Source organism: Salvelinus namaycush, chromosome 5, assembly GCF_016432855.1.
Source record: "Salvelinus namaycush isolate Seneca chromosome 5, SaNama_1.0, whole genome shotgun sequence".
Classification (NCBI taxonomy): Eukaryota; Metazoa; Chordata; class Actinopteri; order Salmoniformes; family Salmonidae; genus Salvelinus; species Salvelinus namaycush.
Window position 1 is genome coordinate 14,968,511 of NC_052311.1, and position 19,535 is coordinate 14,988,045.

At 43.0% G+C, this 19,535-nt stretch overlaps 1 protein-coding gene across 4 annotated transcripts in view; it reads left to right on the forward strand.

The window, feature by feature from the left end:
* enox2 (ecto-NOX disulfide-thiol exchanger 2) overlaps positions 1–19,535 on the forward strand; it is a 281,078-nt gene that overhangs the window by 221,152 nt on the left and 40,391 nt on the right. For 3 of the 4 annotated variants that reach the window (XM_038993634.1, XM_038993636.1, XM_038993635.1), the window contains 2 exons: positions 5,571–5,777; positions 15,102–15,335. In XM_038993634.1, the coding sequence (XP_038849562.1) occupies positions 5,571–5,777; positions 15,102–15,335 (441 nt within the window). The remainder of the gene's footprint in view (positions 1–5,570; positions 5,778–15,101; positions 15,336–19,535) is intronic. The other variant, XM_038993637.1, reaches the window with a different exon arrangement.

Genomic DNA, 19,535 nt, shown 5'->3' on the forward strand with positions numbered 1-19,535 from the left:
ATTTCTGTCTCCTCTCTCTGTCCGCTCCCTGTCTTCCCCCTGTATTTCTGTCTCCTCTCTCTGTCCGCTCCCTGTCTTCCCCCTGTATTTCTGTCTCCTCTCTCTGTCCGCTCCCTGTCTTCCCCCCGTATTTCTGTCTCCTCTCTCTGTCCGCTCCCTGTCTTCCCCCTCTATTTCTGTCTGCTCCTTGTCTTCCCCCTCTTTCTCTCGCTCTCCTCTGTCCGCCCCATGTCTTTCTATTCATTTTCTCGCTATCACTTTTGTGTTCCTCATGAAAGGCAGAGTCTCTTCAAGGAGGGATATCTTTAAAGCCCTACTTCAGAGGAAGCCTATTTATTCTCCAGATTAAAGTTATCACAGGGCTCCTTGATGAGCCTCTGTCCCTCTGTTTGGCAAATAGAAAGAAATCTGCTCAGCCATTAGTTAGTGAATCACTGTGACCGTTGAGAATAGTAAACTCCACTGCGGAGGTCACAGCACCATGAGGCTGATGTTTAGAGGACTAGTGGGGGACCAGGAGGAAGAGGGGGTCTTTTTGACCTCAACCTGAAGACGATGAAACAGAGTATTCGAGGTAGATTAGAAAATAGGCCCATTGGGAAGTGATATAGGTGATGAGGAGAGAAAATAGATTACATCTACTAGGAAAATAAAAGAAAGAAAGCAATATAGAGAGAATAAAATAAAGGTCAGAGCTGAAGGGTCTGTTTTCTGTTATTTTCGTAGAGATCCAAGCCATGTCATCTTTTTTTCTGCCCTTCACCTGTATGTTTGTGTGTGGTCCAGGGGCGTGGGAGGGTTAGAGGAGCCTGGTGAGTCAGTGTCCCTGTCATCCCCAGGGCAGCAGGTCAACAGGCTGCATATGGTGGCCATCACAGGGAGCAGGACCTCCAGGCTACCCTAACACCATACAGCCCCTCACACTGACCTTGATCTGAATAACACCTGCAGGGGCTCTCTCTCTCTTTCTCTCGCTCTACTCTCTTTCTCTTGCTCTACTCTCGTTCACTCCCCCTTTCTCTCGCTCGACTCTTTCACTCCCCCTTTCTCTCGCTCGACTCTTTCACTCCCCCTTTCTCTCGCTCGACTCTTTCACTCCCCCTTTCTCTCGCTCGACTCTTTCACTCCCCCTTTCTCTCGCTCGACTCTTTCACTCCCCCTTTCTCTCGCTCGACTCTTTCTCTCGCTTTGAACCGTTCAATTCACATGTCTATCTAGCCCCCTCTTTCCTTATTTTCCCTCTCCTGCTCTTCTTTTTTCTCCTGCCTCCCTCCAAACAAACGTTCCAAAAGAGATATTGACTGGCTACTGTAGGCTAGCCAAGACCAATGCTAGCTGTCTTTTTGTAGCTCAACAGTAGCCAGCATATTGCTAGTATGTTCACTATTGAAGGTTTAATATTGTAAATAACTTTCTCTAAAAGAAAAAAGCTCAGCGAGTAGATTGATGGGTGCTGCTTTTTGCTCTGGGCAGCTTGTGTGTGCTGTGTATAGTCATCAACTATGTACTGCTCCAGAAGTTGTAACTCGTGGAAGCGTGGTGGTGCTTGAATGAACGGCCAATCATATTTCCCAAATACAAATAGCATGACATTTACACTTGTGGTCTTGTGGTTGGCGACAGAGCAGGTAAATGTTGAACTGGAATGCGAAGATGCGCTGAAAATTTACTGTCGGGCCATTGACTGACAAGATCCACTGGCCCGACCGACACATGTTTTTACTGGTCCCGGGCTGGCGGGCCATCATTATTATAGGACCCTGACCAGGAAATAAAATAAATGACTGTTCTAGAAAACAATAGGCTAAGTGGATTTCGACTCCACATTATATGGGACGTGCAAATTCATGCTCTCTCCATCCGAGTAGAAATTTGACAGCCAGGTACACAGCCAGGTACCGAGAGGTGGGACAGATAGCAGACTGTCAAACCAGCAGTCTTTCCCTGTCATCGCTCACTTTGTGACTGACAGGTGCCTGTCCTATCAATAGATCGCTAGGAGATGCATATTGTTCATTCTAGGCGCAGAGTGCACTAGCAGACTTTTTTTTCCGACTAGCGAATTGAAGTCTAGTTTAATTTGGCTGAAAATGAGTCTGTAATTGGCTGTATAGACAACAGCCGGCGCTAGTGGAAAACACTGATGATGGATCATAACATAAGTATAGGTGTGTGTTTGTCCCAGCAAGCAGAGTGGGCGGTACAGGATGGCCGTTATTGTCTTGTTTCACGGAGATTTCAGGGAAAGAATGGAGAGCTCTATTGTTATTAAGTTACCGTTTCCCATTCTATATGTTGTTTGGTAAAGTCAATATGGCTGAACACAGGCTAGCAAAAAGTTTATGGGTGAGTCCTTCAGGCTTCTTGGCTTCTGTGTAGGCCTCATCTCCCGTTAAACAGGATTGTCACAGTGGCCAGTGGCATTGTAAATTCAGCTCCCAGGACACCAATGTTGCCTCTATCCATGTTGCTGAAGATTCTGATCGGCACCATCTCCTTGTTGACAAGTAGCCACCACATTTTGCGTTCTCCAGTGTCACTCCCACCGTTCATACTCTTTCCGTAGTATAGAGACCACCCCCACTGAACCTAGAAAATACATGCACATTGGGTTTTAAAAGCAGACTTTCAGATCATAGAGCCATCGGCTAAATGTCGAAGGACTTTAGCTGAACAACAGTGGCACAGGTCTGGCCCTCTGGAAGATCTGAGCTTTGAAACAAGCTTCATATCACTGACGTTTTAACATAAGAGGCCTTGCTCTTGCACCACAAGGCTCTGCCATAGATCTCTAGGAGGGCAGAGGCGTCTCAGAGTAGGAATGCAGATCTAGGATCAGGTCTCCCCCGTCCATATCTAAAAGGGCAAACTGATCCTAGATCAGCACTCTGACTCTGAGATTGGTTATGATTACAGGCCCTGGTGATTAGTTCTGTCCAGAGCAGTAGAGCCCCATGTATGGTTCAGTAAACTCTCATCTGTGTTCAATTAATCAGGTCTCTCAAGCAATGAACCATTCACATGAGAGAATCAACCAGCTTTTGGCTAAGAGGATGCATTTGTGTTTATCCCACAATAGTTTTCACATTAACATTAGATATCAATAGAAAAGTTATCCAAGCGTATTGCTGTATGTTTTCGTCATTATTGCTACTCGTTGGTCATGGGAGATATTTCCAAATGTAATTTTTCAAATAGTACTTTAATAGATTTTCCCAGCATGAAGCCTCTGAATTAATCAGATGGATATTGTATAACATAAATTACAGCCTGCACATTGCATTATGATAACAGTACTTCTAAATGCATAAATCAATTTCACATTATTCTTTCACTGTAGAAACACTAGTTTTATTTGTGTTGTAAATTCAGACTGAGTATTTAACTGCTTCTTTAACTTCTTATTGATAGGGGGCAGCATTTTCACGTTTGGATGAAAAGCATGCCCAGAGTAAACTGCCTCCTACTCAGTCCCAGATGCTAATATATGCATATTATTATTAGTATTGGATAGAAAACACTCTGAAGTTTCTAAAACTTTTTGAATCATGTCTGTGACTATAACAGAAATTATTTGTCAGGCAAAACCCAAAGGACAAACCATTCAGATTTTTTTTTTTGAGGTCACTCTCTTTTCAATGGGTATCCAGATTTCTAAGGGACCTTCCTGCAGTTCCTATCGCTTCCACTGGATGTCAACAGTCATTAGAAATTGGTTGAGGTTTTTCCTTTGAGAAATAAAGAAGTAGCCATGTTCAGAATGATGCTCCAGTGAAGTGTACTGTTTGTTAGAGGCGCGTGACCAGAAAGCATGCTACACATTGTTTTCCTCCGTTATTGAACACAGATCATCCCGTCTTCAATTTTAGCGGTTATTTCCGTAAAAAAATACCTAAAGTTGTATTACAAAAGTAGTTTGAAATGTTTGGACAAAGCTTACAGGTAACTTTTGAGATATTTTGTAGTCATGTTGAGCGAGTTGGAACTGGTGTTTTTCTGGATCAAACGCGCCAAATAAATTGACATTTTGAATATATATCGACGGAATTAATCGAACAAAAGGACCATTTGTGATGTTTATGGGACATATTGGAGTGCCAACAGAAGAAGCTCGTCAAAGGTAAGGCATTAATTATATCTTTATTTCTGTGTTTTGTGTCGCGCCGGGAAGGTTGAAATATGATGGTCTGTGATTGTTAGCTGGGGTGCTATCCTCAGATAATAGCATTGTTTGCTTTCGCTGTAAAGCATTTTTTAAATCTGACACGTTGGCTGGATTCACAACAAGTGTAGCTTTAATTTGGTATATTGAATGTGTGATTTCATGAAAGTAAAATTTTTATAGTAATTTATTTGAATTTGGTGCTCTGCATTTTCACTGGATGTTGGCCAGGTGGGATGCTACCGTCCCACATATCCCAGAGAGGTTAATGAGGTTTTGATTGATTTATGGGACCCAGTTTGTAGGTGGCATGTGAACCAAGGTTATTATAGTAAACTGTAACAAACTGAAATAAAATAATTAACAAATCCGTTTGAAAAACGAAAACTATACTGAAACGATTGTCTTTGACTCTAAAAATAACCATCAATAGTTGTTTTTTTTTGGGGGGGGGGGGGGTTGAATGAGTGTGTTAAGCTTTTTTAAGCCTTAAGTTTTCAAGGTTCTGGTGGGTCACATTGAGATTGACTTTATAATTTAAATGTAGACTCAGCGAGACGACGTTGCCACGAGCAGCACTGCAGATATTGGACGCGTTTGAGTGGTAAGACTAAAGCATCCGACTATAGACTAAAGTCGGGAGAGGTGCATCTGTGACAGCCGAAAGTCTGATACTGTGGTTTTTCTTCAGCAAGGCTCAGATCAACAGTGTCTGGTTTGGAGATGACATAACCTATAACAAAAGCATGTCTGTTATACAAAATAAATGGCCAAATAAAATGCAGTCTTTACCACTAGCGCCAGCTCTTGTCTATACAGCCGATTTAGTTATATTCAGCCGGATCCTTTTTCCACTTAAATTAACTAGGCTACTTTTCAATTCGCTAGTCAGAAAGTCTGCCGAGCCTTCTCCCACTAGAATGATATGCATCTTCTAGCAGTCTATTGATAGGACAGGCGTGTGCACTGTGGTCTTGCTCTTGCAACTCCTGTGGGAGGCCGGCCGCATGCACGCTGGCACGGTCGCCAGGTGTCCGGTGTTTCCTCCGACACATTGGTGCGGCTCGCTTTCGGGTTAAGCGGGCATTGTGTCAAGAAGCAGTGCGACTTGGTTGGGTCACTTTTTGGGATTTTGCATATTTTAAATTACCATTAAATAAAATAACTGATTAGTTAGCAACGCTTATAATAATCTGGCTAGCTTTTAGAAGTGCTAGTGCAAACAGATTATCAGTTGGCAGTGCATTCAAAAGCATGGTGATGTTAACTAGGAGATGCTAGCCAGGAGATTCTGGACATTGCTAAAAAAAAAACGCTAACTTTAAACTCAAATTAATACTTTATCATTCATAGTGTCCAAGTTTACGGTTAGTTCTCTGTATTGATGCCTCTCTCTTCTCATCTACAGACCTTCCCTTTCCGGCCATGAGGGATCGCCCTCCCGGCTGTAAGACTGTGTTTGTGGGTGGTCTGCCAGAGAATGCCACTGAGGCACTCATCGTGGAGGTATTTGGCCAGTTGGGTGAGATCATCGCAATCCGCAAGAGCAAGAAGAACTTCTGCCATATCCGATTTGCCGAAGAGTTCACTGTGGACAGAGCCCTCTTCCTGTCTGGTACATTTCCTACGTTTTCTATTAAACTTCAAGCTGTATTGTGGAATAAATATCCTCCCTCTTCATTCAGAGACCTTAACTATGTTGGTCAATGAGGAGACAGCAAGAGGTGTTGTGGAATAAATATCCTCCCTCTTCATTCAGAGACCTTAACTATGTTGGTCAATGAGGAGACAGCAAGAGGTGTTGTGGAATAAATATCCTCCCTCTTCATTCAGAGACCTTAACTATGTTGGTCAATGAGGAGACAGCAAGAGGTGTTGTGTGATAAATATCCTCCCTCTTCATTCAGAGACCTTAACTATGTTGGTCAATGAGGAGACAACGAGGTGTTGTGGAATAAATATCCTCCCTCTTCATTCAGAGACCTTATCCTCTTGACACTAGGGGTCAGATTATTATTTTATTTTTTAAGAACGTTCCCAAGGTAAACGGACTAGTTCTCAGGTCCAGATCGTAGAATATGCATATAATTTACAGATTAGGATAGAAAACACTCCAAAGTTTCCAAAACTGTCAAAAAATTGTCTGTGGATATAACAACACTGATTCTGCAGGCGAAAACCTGAGGAAATCTAACCCGGAAGTGATTTATTTTTATTTATTTTTTAAATCTGTGTTTCCTTGCCCGTCTTTCTTCCATTTAAAGGGGTATCAACCAGATTCCTTTTCCAATGGCTTTCTCAGGCTGTGACCAGGCTTTAGACATAGTTTCGGGCTTTTATTTTGAAAAATGAGCGAGATTTTTCAAAAGTAGTCAGGTGTCCTTTGATTAGTTCCTGCGCGCGAGAGGGGTAGCTCTCCATTTTCTTTCTCTCTTTTATTGAATAGGTTACGGTCCGGTTGAAATATTATCGATTATGTTTGTTAAAAACAACCTGAGGATTGATTATAAAAAAACATTTGACATGTTTCTACGAACATTACGGATACTTTTTGGAATTTTCGTCGAACGGAGCGAGGCTTTGGTTTTCTGAACATAACGCGCAACCCAAATGGCTGTTTTTTGTTATAAAAGTAATATTTATCAAACAAAAAGAACATTTATTGTGTAACTTGGAGTCTCGTGAGTGCAAACATCCGAAGATTATCAAAGGTAAGCGATTAATTTTATTGCTTTTCTGACTTTCGTGACCATGCTAATTTGGGGCTAGCTGTTCTAGCATTGATTGAAACACTCACAAAAGCTTGGATTGCTTTCGCTGCAAAGCATATTTTCAAAATATGACACGATAGGTGGATTAACAACAAGCTAAACTGTGTTTTGGTATATTTCACTTGTGATTGCATGATTATAAATATTTTTAGTAATATTTTGCGCCCTGCAATTCAGCGGTTGTTTAGGAAAATGATCCCGCTAAAGGGATCCGTAGCGCAGAGAAGTTAACTATGTTGGTCAATGAGGAGACAACAAGAGGTGTTGTGCAATAAATATCCTCCCTCTCCTAATAGTTCTAAATGAAGGAAATTAATCTCCAGTGGTAGTCCAGTACCAATCTCCAGTGGTAGTCCAGTACTAATCTCCAGTGTGGTAGTCCAGTACTAATCTCCAGTGGTAGTCCAGTACTAATCTCCAGTGGTAGTCCAGTACTAATCTCCAGTGGTAGTCCAGTACTAATCTCCAGTGGTAGTCCAGTACTAATCTCCAGTGGTAGTCCAGTACTAATCTCCAGTGGTAGTCCAGTACTAATCTCCAGTGGTAGTCCAGTACTAATCTCCAGTGGTAGTCCAGTACTAATCTCCAGTGGTAGTCCAGTACTAATCTCCAGTGGTAGTCCAGTACTAATCTCCAGTGGTAGTCCAGTACTAATCTCCAGTGGTAGTCCAGTACTAATCTCCAGTGGTAGTCCAGTACTAACCTCCAGTAGTTGGTAGTCCAGTGCTAACCTCCAGTAGTTGGTGGTCCAGTGCTAACCTCCAGTAGTTGGTGGTCCAGTGCTAACCTCCAGTAGTTGGTGGTCCAGTGCTAACCTCCAGTTGTTGGTGGTCCAGTGCTAATCTCCAGTAGTTGGTGGTCCAGTGCTAACCTCCAGTAGTTGGTGGTCCAGTGCTAACCTCCAGTAGTTGGTGGTCCAGTGCTAACCTCCAGTAGTTGGTGGTCCAGTGCTAACCTCCAGTTGTTGGTGGTCCAGTGCTAACCTCCAGTTGTTGGTGGTCCAGTGCTAACCTCCAGTTGTTGGTGGTCCAGTGCTAACCTCCAGTAGTTGGTGGTCCAGTGCTAACCTCCAGTTGTTGGTGGTCCAGTGCTAACCTCCAGTTGTTGGTGGTCCAGTGCTAACCTCCAGTAGTTGGTAGTCCAGTGCTAACCTCCCGTAGTTGGTAGTCCAGTGCTAATCTCCCGTAGTTGGTAGTCCAGTGCTACTCTCCCGTAGTTGGTAGTCCAGTGCTACTCTCCCGTAGTTGGTAGTCCAGTGCTACTCTCCAGTAGTTGGTAGTCCAGTGCTACTCTCCAGTAGTTGGTAGTCCAGTGCTACTCTCCAGTAGTTGGTGGTCCAGTGCTAACCTCCAGTTGTTGGTGGTCCAGTGCTAATCTCCAGTAGTTGGTAGTCCAGTGCTAACCTCCAGTAGTTGGTGGTCCAGTGCTAACCTCCAGTTGTTGGTGGTCCAGTGCTAACCTCCAGTTGTTGGTGGTCCAGTGCTAACCTCCAGTAGTTGGTGGTCCAGTGCTAACCTCCAGTTGTTGGTGGTCCAGTGCTAACCTCCAGTTGTTGGTGGTCCAGTGCTAACCTCCAGTAGTTGGTGGTCCAGTGCTAACCTCCAGTTGTTGGTGGTCCAGTGCTAACCTCCAGTTGTTGGTGGTCCAGTGCTAACCTCCAGTTGTTGGTGGTCCAGTGCTAACCTCCAGTAGTTGGTAGTCCAGTGCTAACCTCCAGTTGTTGGTGGTCCAGTGCTAACCTCCAGTAGTTGGTAGTCCAGTGCTAACCTCCAGTTGTTGGTGGTCCAGTGCTAACCTCCCGTAGTTGGTAGTCCAGTGCTACTCTCCCGTAGTTGGTAGTCCAGTGCTACTCTCCCGTAGTTGGTAGTCCAGTGCTACTCTCCCGTAGTTGGTAGTCCAGTGCTACTCTCCCGTAGTTGGTAGTCCAGTGCTACTCTCCAGTAGTTGGTAGTCCAGTGCTACTCTCCCCGTAGTTGGTAGTCCAGTGCTACTCTCCAGTAGTTGGTAGTCCAGTGCTAATCTCCAGTAGTTGGTGGTCCAGTGCTAATCTCCAGTAGTTGGTGGTCCAGTGCTAACCTCCAGTAGTTGGTGGTCCAGTGCTAACCTCCAGTAGTTGGTAGTCCAGTGCTAACCTCCAGTAGTTGGTAGTCCAGTGCTAACCTCCAGTAGTTGGTAGTCCAGTGCTAACCTCCCGTAGTTGGTAGTCCAGTGCTAATCTCCCGTAGTTGGTAGTCCAGTGCTAATCTCCCGTAGTTGGTAGTCCAGTGCTAATCTCCCGTAGTTGCTAGTCCAGTGCTACTCTCCCGTAGTTGGTAGTCCAGTGCTACTCTCCCGTAGTTGGTAGTCCAGTGCTACTCTCCAGTAGTTGGTAGTCCAGTGCTAATCTCCAGTAGTTGGTAGTCCAGTGCTAATCTCCAGTAGTTGGTAGTCCAGTGCTAATCTCCAGTAGTTGGTAGTCCAGTGCTAATCTCCAGTAGTCGGTAGTCCAGTGCTAATCTCCAGTAGTCGGTGGTCCAGTGCTAACCTCCAGTAGTTGGTGGTCCAGTGCTAATCTCCAGTAGTTGGTGGTCCAGTGCTAACCTCCAGTAGTTGGTGGTCCAGTGCTAATCTCCAGTAGTTGGCGGTCCAGTGCTAACCTCCAGTAGTTAGCGGTCCAGTGCTAACCTCCAGTAGTTAGCAGTCCAGTGCTAACCTCCAGTAGTTAGTAGTCCAGTGCTAACCTCCAGTAGTTAGTAGTCCAGTGCTAACCTCCAGTAGTTAGTAGTCCAGTGCTAACCTCCAGTAGTTAGTAGTCCAGTGCTAACCTCCAGTAGTTAGTAGTACAGTGCTAACCTCCAGTAGTTAGTAGTCCAGTGCTAACCTCCAGTAGTTAATAGTCCAGTGCTAACCTCCAGTAGTTAGTAGTCCAGTGCTAACCTCCAGTAGTTAGTAGTCCAGTGCTAACCTCCAGTAGTTAGTAGTCCAGTGCTAACCTCTAGTCATGTTGCACCAGGGTCTTTTCTTTTTTTATCTCCTTTTCCATCAAAGCTTTTAGACTCCAGACACATGCCATCTTAAATATCTCTCTATATGCAAACTGGATACATATATCACAGCCCGACAAAGTACATTTAACACTGGCCTCTACAATAATATCCTATGCATTATTTATTCTGTGTGTGCGTGTCTGTGTGGTGTCTATTTGTGCATATGTGTGTGTGTGTAGTGACTGTTTCTCATGAAACCAGTTTTAACTATGTAAGTAGCAACTTGAGTTACAAAACCATGATGCATCTGCAAAAATCAACTATGATTCTGAAGACTAAGATGCATAGTTTTTGGTAAAGTGTCTTATTTTATTTTCACCCCAAATTCTCATTACTGAAATGCGTCCGGATTTAATTCTCTGGTCATTTTACTTTAGAAAAATATAAAACACAAAATATGTTGCTGTAGTTTGTCCATAAATCATAAAAAATGTATATTACACTATATTTATTACGTAAAAACAGTGTCTGGAGACATGTCTCATTTCCGTAAAACCTTTTACAGTTTCTGTAAAAACTCCAATCAGTTTTTAGACAGAATGCATCATGGGTAAGTAAAACTGTCTGCATTCTGTCTGCCCCCAGGGGGCAGGACGGAGTTTGGGAAAGCCTGATCTAGAGGAGTAGTCCTTAGATGAGCACAAGTTCATTTATTTGCTTTTATGCCTTCAGAATGAGGTTCTTATTCTCAAACACTCCCTTTACCCCACTTGACCTTCTCACATTATGGCAAAAAATATATAATTGGGATAAAGTTAGAACTATTACCTTACCAACATGGCGGCATGAATGGGCTTTAGTGATGTGGTCAATTGTTTGCTGACTCCTTTTATTTGCAGATGTAGATAAGGGGTCCTCATTACCAAAACGGGAACCTTAATATCGGTAATGCTAATTCTAATGTATAGACAATGGGTGTGCTGTGCTGGTAACTTGGATTATTTACTAGGACAACTACTTTTATCGGTTTGTATCGATTTTTTGTAAAACAGTTCAATTGTGTACAGGCTTAACTGAATGAACAACATAGACAGAATGCAGTATGGAATTGTATTAAATAGTTTGGGGTATGACAAGTGAGATAACATGGGTAAATTGACATGTAAATAGATCCCAAGGTTTAAATCTATTTGTTGACAGGAAAGTCATAATTGTATGAGTTAGCCCGTAGGTTAAACAGCAAGCGTGAGGAATGTGCGTTCTTGTGCCGTGCTTATAGGCTACAAGGTAAATAGGTGAATGACGTTCCACACATGGCAAATAGGAAAGTGGAGATGAACGAGACGCTATGCTGATGATACGTTTGTTTTCATTCCCACTACACCTGTATAATAGGAACCAGAGTGAATTATGTTATGCTGCTTAACTTCTTATGGCTGGGGGCAGTATTGAGGAGCTTGGATGAATAAGGTGCCCAGAGTAAACTGCCTGCTACTCAGGCCCAGAAGCTAAGATATGCATATTATTAGTAGATTTGGATAGAAAACACTCTGAAGTTTCTAAAACTGGTTGAATGATGTATGTGAGTATAACAGAACTCATATGGAAGGCAAAAACCTGGAAAAAATCTAACCAGGAAGTGGGAAATCTGAGGTTTGTAGGTTTGTCTATCCAATATACAGTGTCTATGGGGTCATATTGCACTTCCTAAGGCTTCTACTAGATGTCAACAGCCTTCTACTGTGAAGGAGGAGGGAATGAGAGCTGTTTCAACCAGGTGTCTGGCAGAGTGTCATGAGCTCACTCAGGCGCTCCCCCGTGAGAGGTAGCTGCGTTCCTTTTTGTTTCTAAAGACAAAGGAATTTTCCTTTGATTTATGTTAAAAACATCCTAAAGATTAATTCTATACATCGTTTGACATGTTTCTACGAACTCTAATGGAATTTTTTTGACTTTGTCTGGCCTGCGCGTCATGAATTTGGATTTTTGAACTAAACGCGTGAACAAAAAGGAGGTATTTGGACATAAATTATGGACTTTATCGAACAAAACAAACATTTATTGTGGAACTGGGATTCCTGGGAGTGCATTCTGATGAAGATCATCAAAGGTAAGTGAATATTTATAATGCTATTTCTGACTTCTGTTGACTCCACAACATGGCGGGTACCTGTATGGCTTGTTTTTGTGTCTGAGTGCCGTACTCAGATTATTGCATGGTGTGCTTTTTCCGTAAAGTTTTTTGGAAATCTGACACAGCGGTTGCATTAAGGAGAAGTTTATCTAAAGTTCCATGAATGACACTTGTATCTTTTATCAATGTTTATTATGAGTATTTCTGTAAATTGATGTGACTCTCTGCAAAATCACCATATAAATAGGAACTTTATCGAACAAAACATACATGTGTTGTGTAACATGAAGTCCTATGAGTGTCATCTGATGAAGATCATCAAAGGTTAGTGATTAATTTGATATCTTTCTGCTTTTTGTGACTCCTCTCTTTGGCTGGAAAAATGGCTGTTTTTCTGTGACTAGGTACTGACCTAACATAATCAGATGGTGTGCTTTCGTCGTAAAGCCTTTTTGAAATCGGACACTGTGGTGGGATTAACAACAAGTTTATCTTTAAAATGGTGTTAAAAAATTTAATTATGAGATTTCTGTTTGAATTTGGTGCCCTGCACTTTCACTGGCTGTTAGAAGTTAATGAAGTTAAACAACCATTCAGACCAGTCTTCCTGATTTGAACGTATTATTTGATAGAGTTTGTCAAGAAATATGGCATGTATAAACCCCATTTAACTTACTTTAAGCCACAATCTGCAATTTGAGCAAAGAGCAACCCTGCCACTTAAATTAGGATATGCCCCATTTTGACATGTGTACCTGTTTTAGCACTTACTTATACTGTTATTTGATATCATAAGCCAGTTTTTGGTCCGTATCTCACATATTTAGATACTTTGTTAGGCATTTGCCCATAGGATCCCATTCAATCCAGAAATACATATAAAATACCTTACAACCACACATCCACGTCATGGTACACCAATATTACCTTTAAAGACCTTGGATCATTTATTGCTTAAAAAATGAGTAACTTTGTTTTACGCTTACGTTCACTTTTGAATCTTGAAAATACATGGATGTAGTTTACAGTACTATACTGAAATAAGGGGTGTTTTAGTCAATTGCATTAAGAGCAGTGCTTTTAGTATTATGCAAGTCTGATGTATTGGGTTTCTGAATCTCTGATAGAGATCAGTACAGTTTTTCAATGGCAAACTATGCAACTCTCTGGGCAGGTGAAATTTTGTCCCAAAGACAACTGTTAATTCATGTTGACTCTAGTATTCCTTCCATTTGTTATGTGCATTAGGGACTCTCAACAAAAAAGAAACCTAGCCAAGTGATCAGTTCTTCTCCCTACAGTCTCTGTTCCCTTTCTCCTACTCAATTTCGTTCCGACCGCTCCCAATAGGTCAACAGAAATATAATGTATCTGATGGAATACACAAACAACACTGTAGACAAGCTACATTCCTTGCCAAATCACAACAGCTTAATCACAAATTCAAAATGGACTGGTTGATTTAAAAGTAGGGAAGTATGTGTTCCAACCACGAGCTGCAGTTTTGGAATAATAGATGTGGCTCGTCTATTTCAGGCTTTTTTGTGAACTGCTGTAGTGTGCCATTTAGAAAAGGTTACAGCCCCCCTAAACCTCGGCAGGTTCCAGACTGAAATATGCAACAAAACCATTGTTTTGATGAAAGCAAATAGTGTTTTTATTAGTCTAGTCTATTAGTCTATATCAACTGCAGTCATTTCTATAATCAGTACCTTTGTTCTCCAACTGTTGATGGCGATGATGTGTGGTAAATAATTAGAAATATGCTCCGTATCCCCTCTTACAGCGTTAGGTAGGCCTATTTGTAAATAATGTTGGCTTCGTGGTGATGAACGAGGCCTGTTGGTGGTCGTTTTGTGATAACTCCACTGTGATGAACATTTTGACCATTCAGTTTTGTTTTAACATTAACCCCCCCTTGAAAAATGCATAATATCTTATCAATAAACACAATAATGATCAAATAAATACGTACAGATCCTAATATAAGTGATCCAAAAGGACATTTTGTGAAAAATGACACTTTTTTTCAAATGTGAGTTTTGTGTAGCCGTCTCAAGTGACTTGGCCTAGCTATTCTCTTCAGTAAGAATGGATAACTGTCCCATGCATTATGTCCACCACCAGTCCCGCAGACCATTCTAGTTACAGTTTAGTAGTCCATCGGCCTAGTGGTCCAGCAGCACAGAGCTCTCAAGTCTCGCTATGAAATATTGAATCACATCTGTGAGCCTGAAGCAAAGAGCAGGCCGTGTTTGTGTGAGAGCGCCCATTTTCACCCAGGGTCATTTGAGTGAATGAGCAGCAATGGAGAGGAGGAGGAGTGAAAGAGACTGAAGAGTGAGACAGCAGAAAGCAGGAGGGAGAGAAAGAGAAACCGATAGGAGCGGGAGAGAGAGAGGAAAGATGAGCGGGAGAAAGGAGGGAAAGGGAGAGAGATGTGTTTGCTAGGGTGTCACTAGAGGACCAATTAGTCTCTAAGTCTTCTCTATGAATTAGTTTGAGAACAGAAAGGTGTTTACTCCAACCCCACAAAGCTACTTTAGCTGGGATGCAGCTGTGACAGAGGAACCAACAGATTAAAAAGAGGAGAGCCTCAGAGGGATGGGGAGCGATGGATGGACAGATCGTTTCAACCCAAATAGAGGATGTCAGGAGAGATGCAGGTGTCTGATAGAAAGTGGTTTGTGGGTATTTACGGCGCTTTATCGCCCTGCACGTTTAGCAGAGTGAAATGTCACTCGTGATGTTACCAATTGGTTCTAACGCTCTCTCTCTCCCCTCCCCCGCTCTCTCTCTCTCTCTCCCCCCCCCTCTCTCTCTCTCCCCCTATCTCTCTCTCTCCCCCCTCTCTCTCCCCCACTATCTCTCTCTCCCCTCCCCCCTATCTCTCTCTCTCTCCCCCCCTCTCTCTCGCTCCCCTCCCCCTCTCACTCTCTCCCCTCCCCCCTCTCTCACTCTCTCCCCTCCCCCCTCTCTCTCTCCCCTCTCTCCCTCGCCCCTCCCTCTCTCTCTCTCCCCCCTCCCCCTTCTCTCTCTCCCCTCAACCCCCTTTCCTCTCCCCCCAGGCTACCGTATGCGTCTGGGCTCCAGTACAGACAAGAAGGACACAGGGCGGCTCCATGTGGACTTTGCCCAGGCCAGAGACGACTTGTATGAGTGGGAGTGTCGTCAGCGCCTGTATGCCAGAGAGGAGAGACACCGCAGGAGGATGGAGGAGGACCGTTTCAGACCCCCTTCCCCTCCACCCATCGTCCATTACACAGACCACGAGTGTAGCCTGCTGGGGGACAAGATCAAAGGTGGGGCTACACACACAGTACGCACTCACACAAAATAGAGATATTGAAACGTTTACACATTCACACAAAATAGAGATATTGAAACGTTTACACACACACAGCACACAGACACATGCATGTTCTCACATACACACAGTACAGAGAGAGACACAGAGAATATAAACACACCCAAGGACACACACAGAATACAAAACTCATACATTATCAATGTGGTGGAAATTCTACCTTTAACTAATGAGGAGAGGCAAAATCAATAATCAATCAAGCTAATACTTTTATTAAAAACCTATTATAATGAGGCTCGTTGACCCCGCCCACGCAGGTGAGATGGAGTGAGAGCCTCCTGTACAAAGAGTACAGGATCATTTTATAGTCAAGCTACCCCATGCAAGCATCTGCAAAACACGTGACCCTGTGTGTGTGTGTGAGGGGAGACAACTGGGTGAAAAGTTTGCCTCAGTCTGTCGCAACTGAGTGAGAACAACAGGGGCCAGAATGACAGGAAGTCACTCCAGACATACTTCCTCTAACAGTAGCTCTACGGTTCCCCCAAGTTGGGCAAGCAAGCGCCTTTGACTGTCGGCCCAGATGATGTATGGTTGTACTGGTCACACAGACACACACACACAACGCATGAATCTTTGGCCCAGAAACAGGCTCCAGACAGAACAATAGCTCTGTTACTGGTGTGCAGGATATAACCTTTAGTCTGTCTCCGATCAAGAGGAACCAGTCAGTTTCTGTCAATCTTGACTGAGTGGCCAGACATCATGGGGTCATTCTACACACACAGTCAGGACAGGCCTCTATTAATGCGCGCAAACACTTTTCTATCCTATATATGTTAGTTTATATGACAATCTCAAACCCAAAGTCCAGGCATAAACACAGATGTTTTAGTACACAAGCATTAGTAAGGTTTAACTTCAAAATGCCCTCACATCAAGCTGATCAACCGGTACACAATGTACAGTGTTCCACTGTGGTCCTCTGGGTTTAGTTTGGTTGACAAATCCTCCTGACACACTACAGAGCTTGATGTTGTCTATCCGTCTGAGTATGAATCTGTCTCTGGATTTAAAGAAGCTGTAGACTCAAAAGCCCCATCTTCTCTGAGGCTTAAAGTGTGATTCTGTACTTTCACAGAGGCAGATGAACTCATGGATACCATTTCCACGTGTATGAAGGAAGTTTGTGGTAGTTTCACGAGCCAATGCTAAGTAGAAGAATGGCTTAATTGTATAGAATCCCTTTAATCTGTTTGTGTATTTATATGCTTAAAGATAGAGTGTAAAGCATGTCCCCACTGCTGAAGTACATAAATATCCCCTCCCACAACTTGTACAACTTAGACTTCTGAATGTTAGGATTCCAGTGGAAAGAAGCTCAACATCATGTTTTGTGAATTAGTGATGAGGAGAGCAGACAGTTAGCCTCACTGCCATCTTAGCCCAAATACCTTGAGACGTTCTCCATTAACTGCTACACAGAGCAGTGGCCAAGTAATGAATGTGGCTTCTCTACTTTCAGTTTAGCTGAGAAGCTAGATATGAAAATGAGCTGCCAGGCAGTAGTTTTAGTAACCACACATCTCTTCAACACATTCCTATGCTTTTACTGTTGTGGGTTTTGTGAATCTTAGGGACCTCATCAATATTGGTTTCTTTGATAAGCCACTTAGCCCCCTCGCTGTATAGATGCATTGAATGATACTGAAAGATATGTTTTCTCTGTGTCCCAAATGGCACCCAATCCCTATATAGTGCACTACTTTAAATTAGTGCCCTGATCAAAAGTAGTGCACTATATAGGGAAAAGGGTGCCATTTTGGATGCTGCTTCTATACAGCAGATAAACTCTCATTTTGTCCTGATATGATATTTTATTGGGCCCTGGTCATTGTCAGTGATTGACAATGTGTAGATATTGTGTGTGTATTGATAATGGACCTGTAGTTGGTAGGGAGGACTAGTGACTGTGGAGAGCCTGGAAACCTACATCATTCTATAGATACAGACAAACACCTCAGGGACCTCTGGTTATGACACCTTGGGGGCTTCACCTTAAATAAATCAAAAGCCCTCTCGATCTTAGTGTGTGAACAAAACATTAAGAACACCTGCTATTTCCATGCAATAGACTGACCAGGTGAATCAAATCAAAGTTTATTTGTCACGTGCGCCAAATACAACTGGTGTAGACCTTACAGTGAAATGCTTACTTACAGGCTCTAACCAATAGTGCAAAAAAGGTATTAGGTGAACAATAGGTAGGTAAAGAAATAAAAACAACAGTAAAAAAGACAGTGAAAAATAACAGTAGCGAGGCTATATAAAGTAGCGAGGCTATGAAAGTAGCGAGGATACATACAAACACCGGTTAGTCAGGCTGAGGTAGTATGTACATGTAGATATGGTTAAAGTGACTATGCATATATGATGAACAGAGTAGCAGTAGCGTAAAGAGGTGAATCCAGGTGAAAGCTATGATCCCTTATTGATGTAACTTGTTAAATCTACTTCAATCAGTGTAGATGAAGGGGAGGAGACAGGTTAAATAAGGATTTTCAATCATTGACACAACTGAGACACGGACTGTGTATGTGTGCCATTCAGAGGGTGAAAGGGCAAGACAAAATATTGAAGTGCCTTTGAATGGGTTATGGTAGTAGGTGCCAGCCGCACCGGTTTGTGTCAAGAACTGCAACGCTGCTGGTTTTTTCACAATCAACCATTTCCCGTGTATATCAAGAATGGTCCACCACCAAAAGGACATCCAGCCAACTTGACACAACTGTGGGAAGCATTGGGGTCAACATGGACCAGCATCCCTGTGGAACACTTTTGACACTTATCAAATCACATTTTATTGGTTAGCAGATGTTATTGTGAGTGTAGCAAAATGCTTGTGCTTCTAGTTCCAACAGTGCAGCGATATCTAACAAGTAATCTAACAATTCCACAACGACCTAATACACACAAATCTAAGTAATGGAATAAGAATGTATAAATATATGGAAGAGCAATGACTGAGCGGCAAAGGTAAGATGCAATAGATGGTATAAAATACAGTATATACATATAAGATGAGTAATGCAAGATATGTAAACATTATTCAAGTGACATTATTAAAGTGGCCAATAATTTCAAGTCTGTATGTAGGCAGCAGCCTCTCTGTTAGTGATGGCTGTTTAACAGTCTGATGGCCTTGAGATGGAAGCTGTTTTTCAGTCTCTCGGTCCCCGATTTCATGCCCCTGTACTGACCTCACCTTCTGGATGGTAGCGGTGTGAACAGGCAGGGGCTCGGGTGGTTATTGTCCTTAATTATCTTTTTGGCCTTCCTGTGACATCGGGTGCAGTAGGTGTCCTGGAGGGCAGGTAGTTTGCCCCCGGTGATGCGTTGTGCAGACCGCACCACCCTCTGGCGAGCCCTGCGGTTGTGGGCGGTGCAGTTGCCATACCAGGTGGTGATACAGTCCGGCAGGATGCTTTCAATTGTGCTTCTGTAAAAGTTTGAGGGTTTTAGGTGACAAGCCAAATCTCTTCAGCCTCCTGAGGTTGAATAGGCGCTGTTGCGCCGCCTTCACCACACCATCTGGGTGGCTGGACCATTTCATTTTGTCCGTGATGAGAGACCACAGAGAACAAAACCATCTTAGACGTTTCCACTTCACAATAACAGCACTTGCAATTGACCAGGGCAGCTCTAACAGGGCAGAAATGTAACGAACTGACTTGTTGGAAAGGTAAGGCCCACGTAACCGGTGTGGCTGAATTTCAAAGTATGCAGTGTCCATATCGCAACAGAGCTTTCAACCGCAAGGTGGACTTGCGTTTTCACTGCGTAACATCCGGCACGACGTAACGGATTGCTTATGGGTAATGGGAACGAGGACATCACCAGTGTTATTAACAATGAAAATCAATAACACTCGTCTCATCTCCTTATCAGTCTACAACCCCAAACATGAATAATGCAAAACAACCACTGTTGTTCATACAAAGGCATTTGAAACATGATATTCACATCGCTACCATCCACTGCCCTCTAGTTAACATGCAGAGCAGTACTGGAGAAGAGCCAGAGCCTGTGGTGCCATTTACAATACATTTTCGGGATTTTATTGAAGATATCACTATTTTCTCTCCTCCCTCTCCTTTCCTGTCCGCCCTCCGTTTATCTCCTCTACTGCTATCAG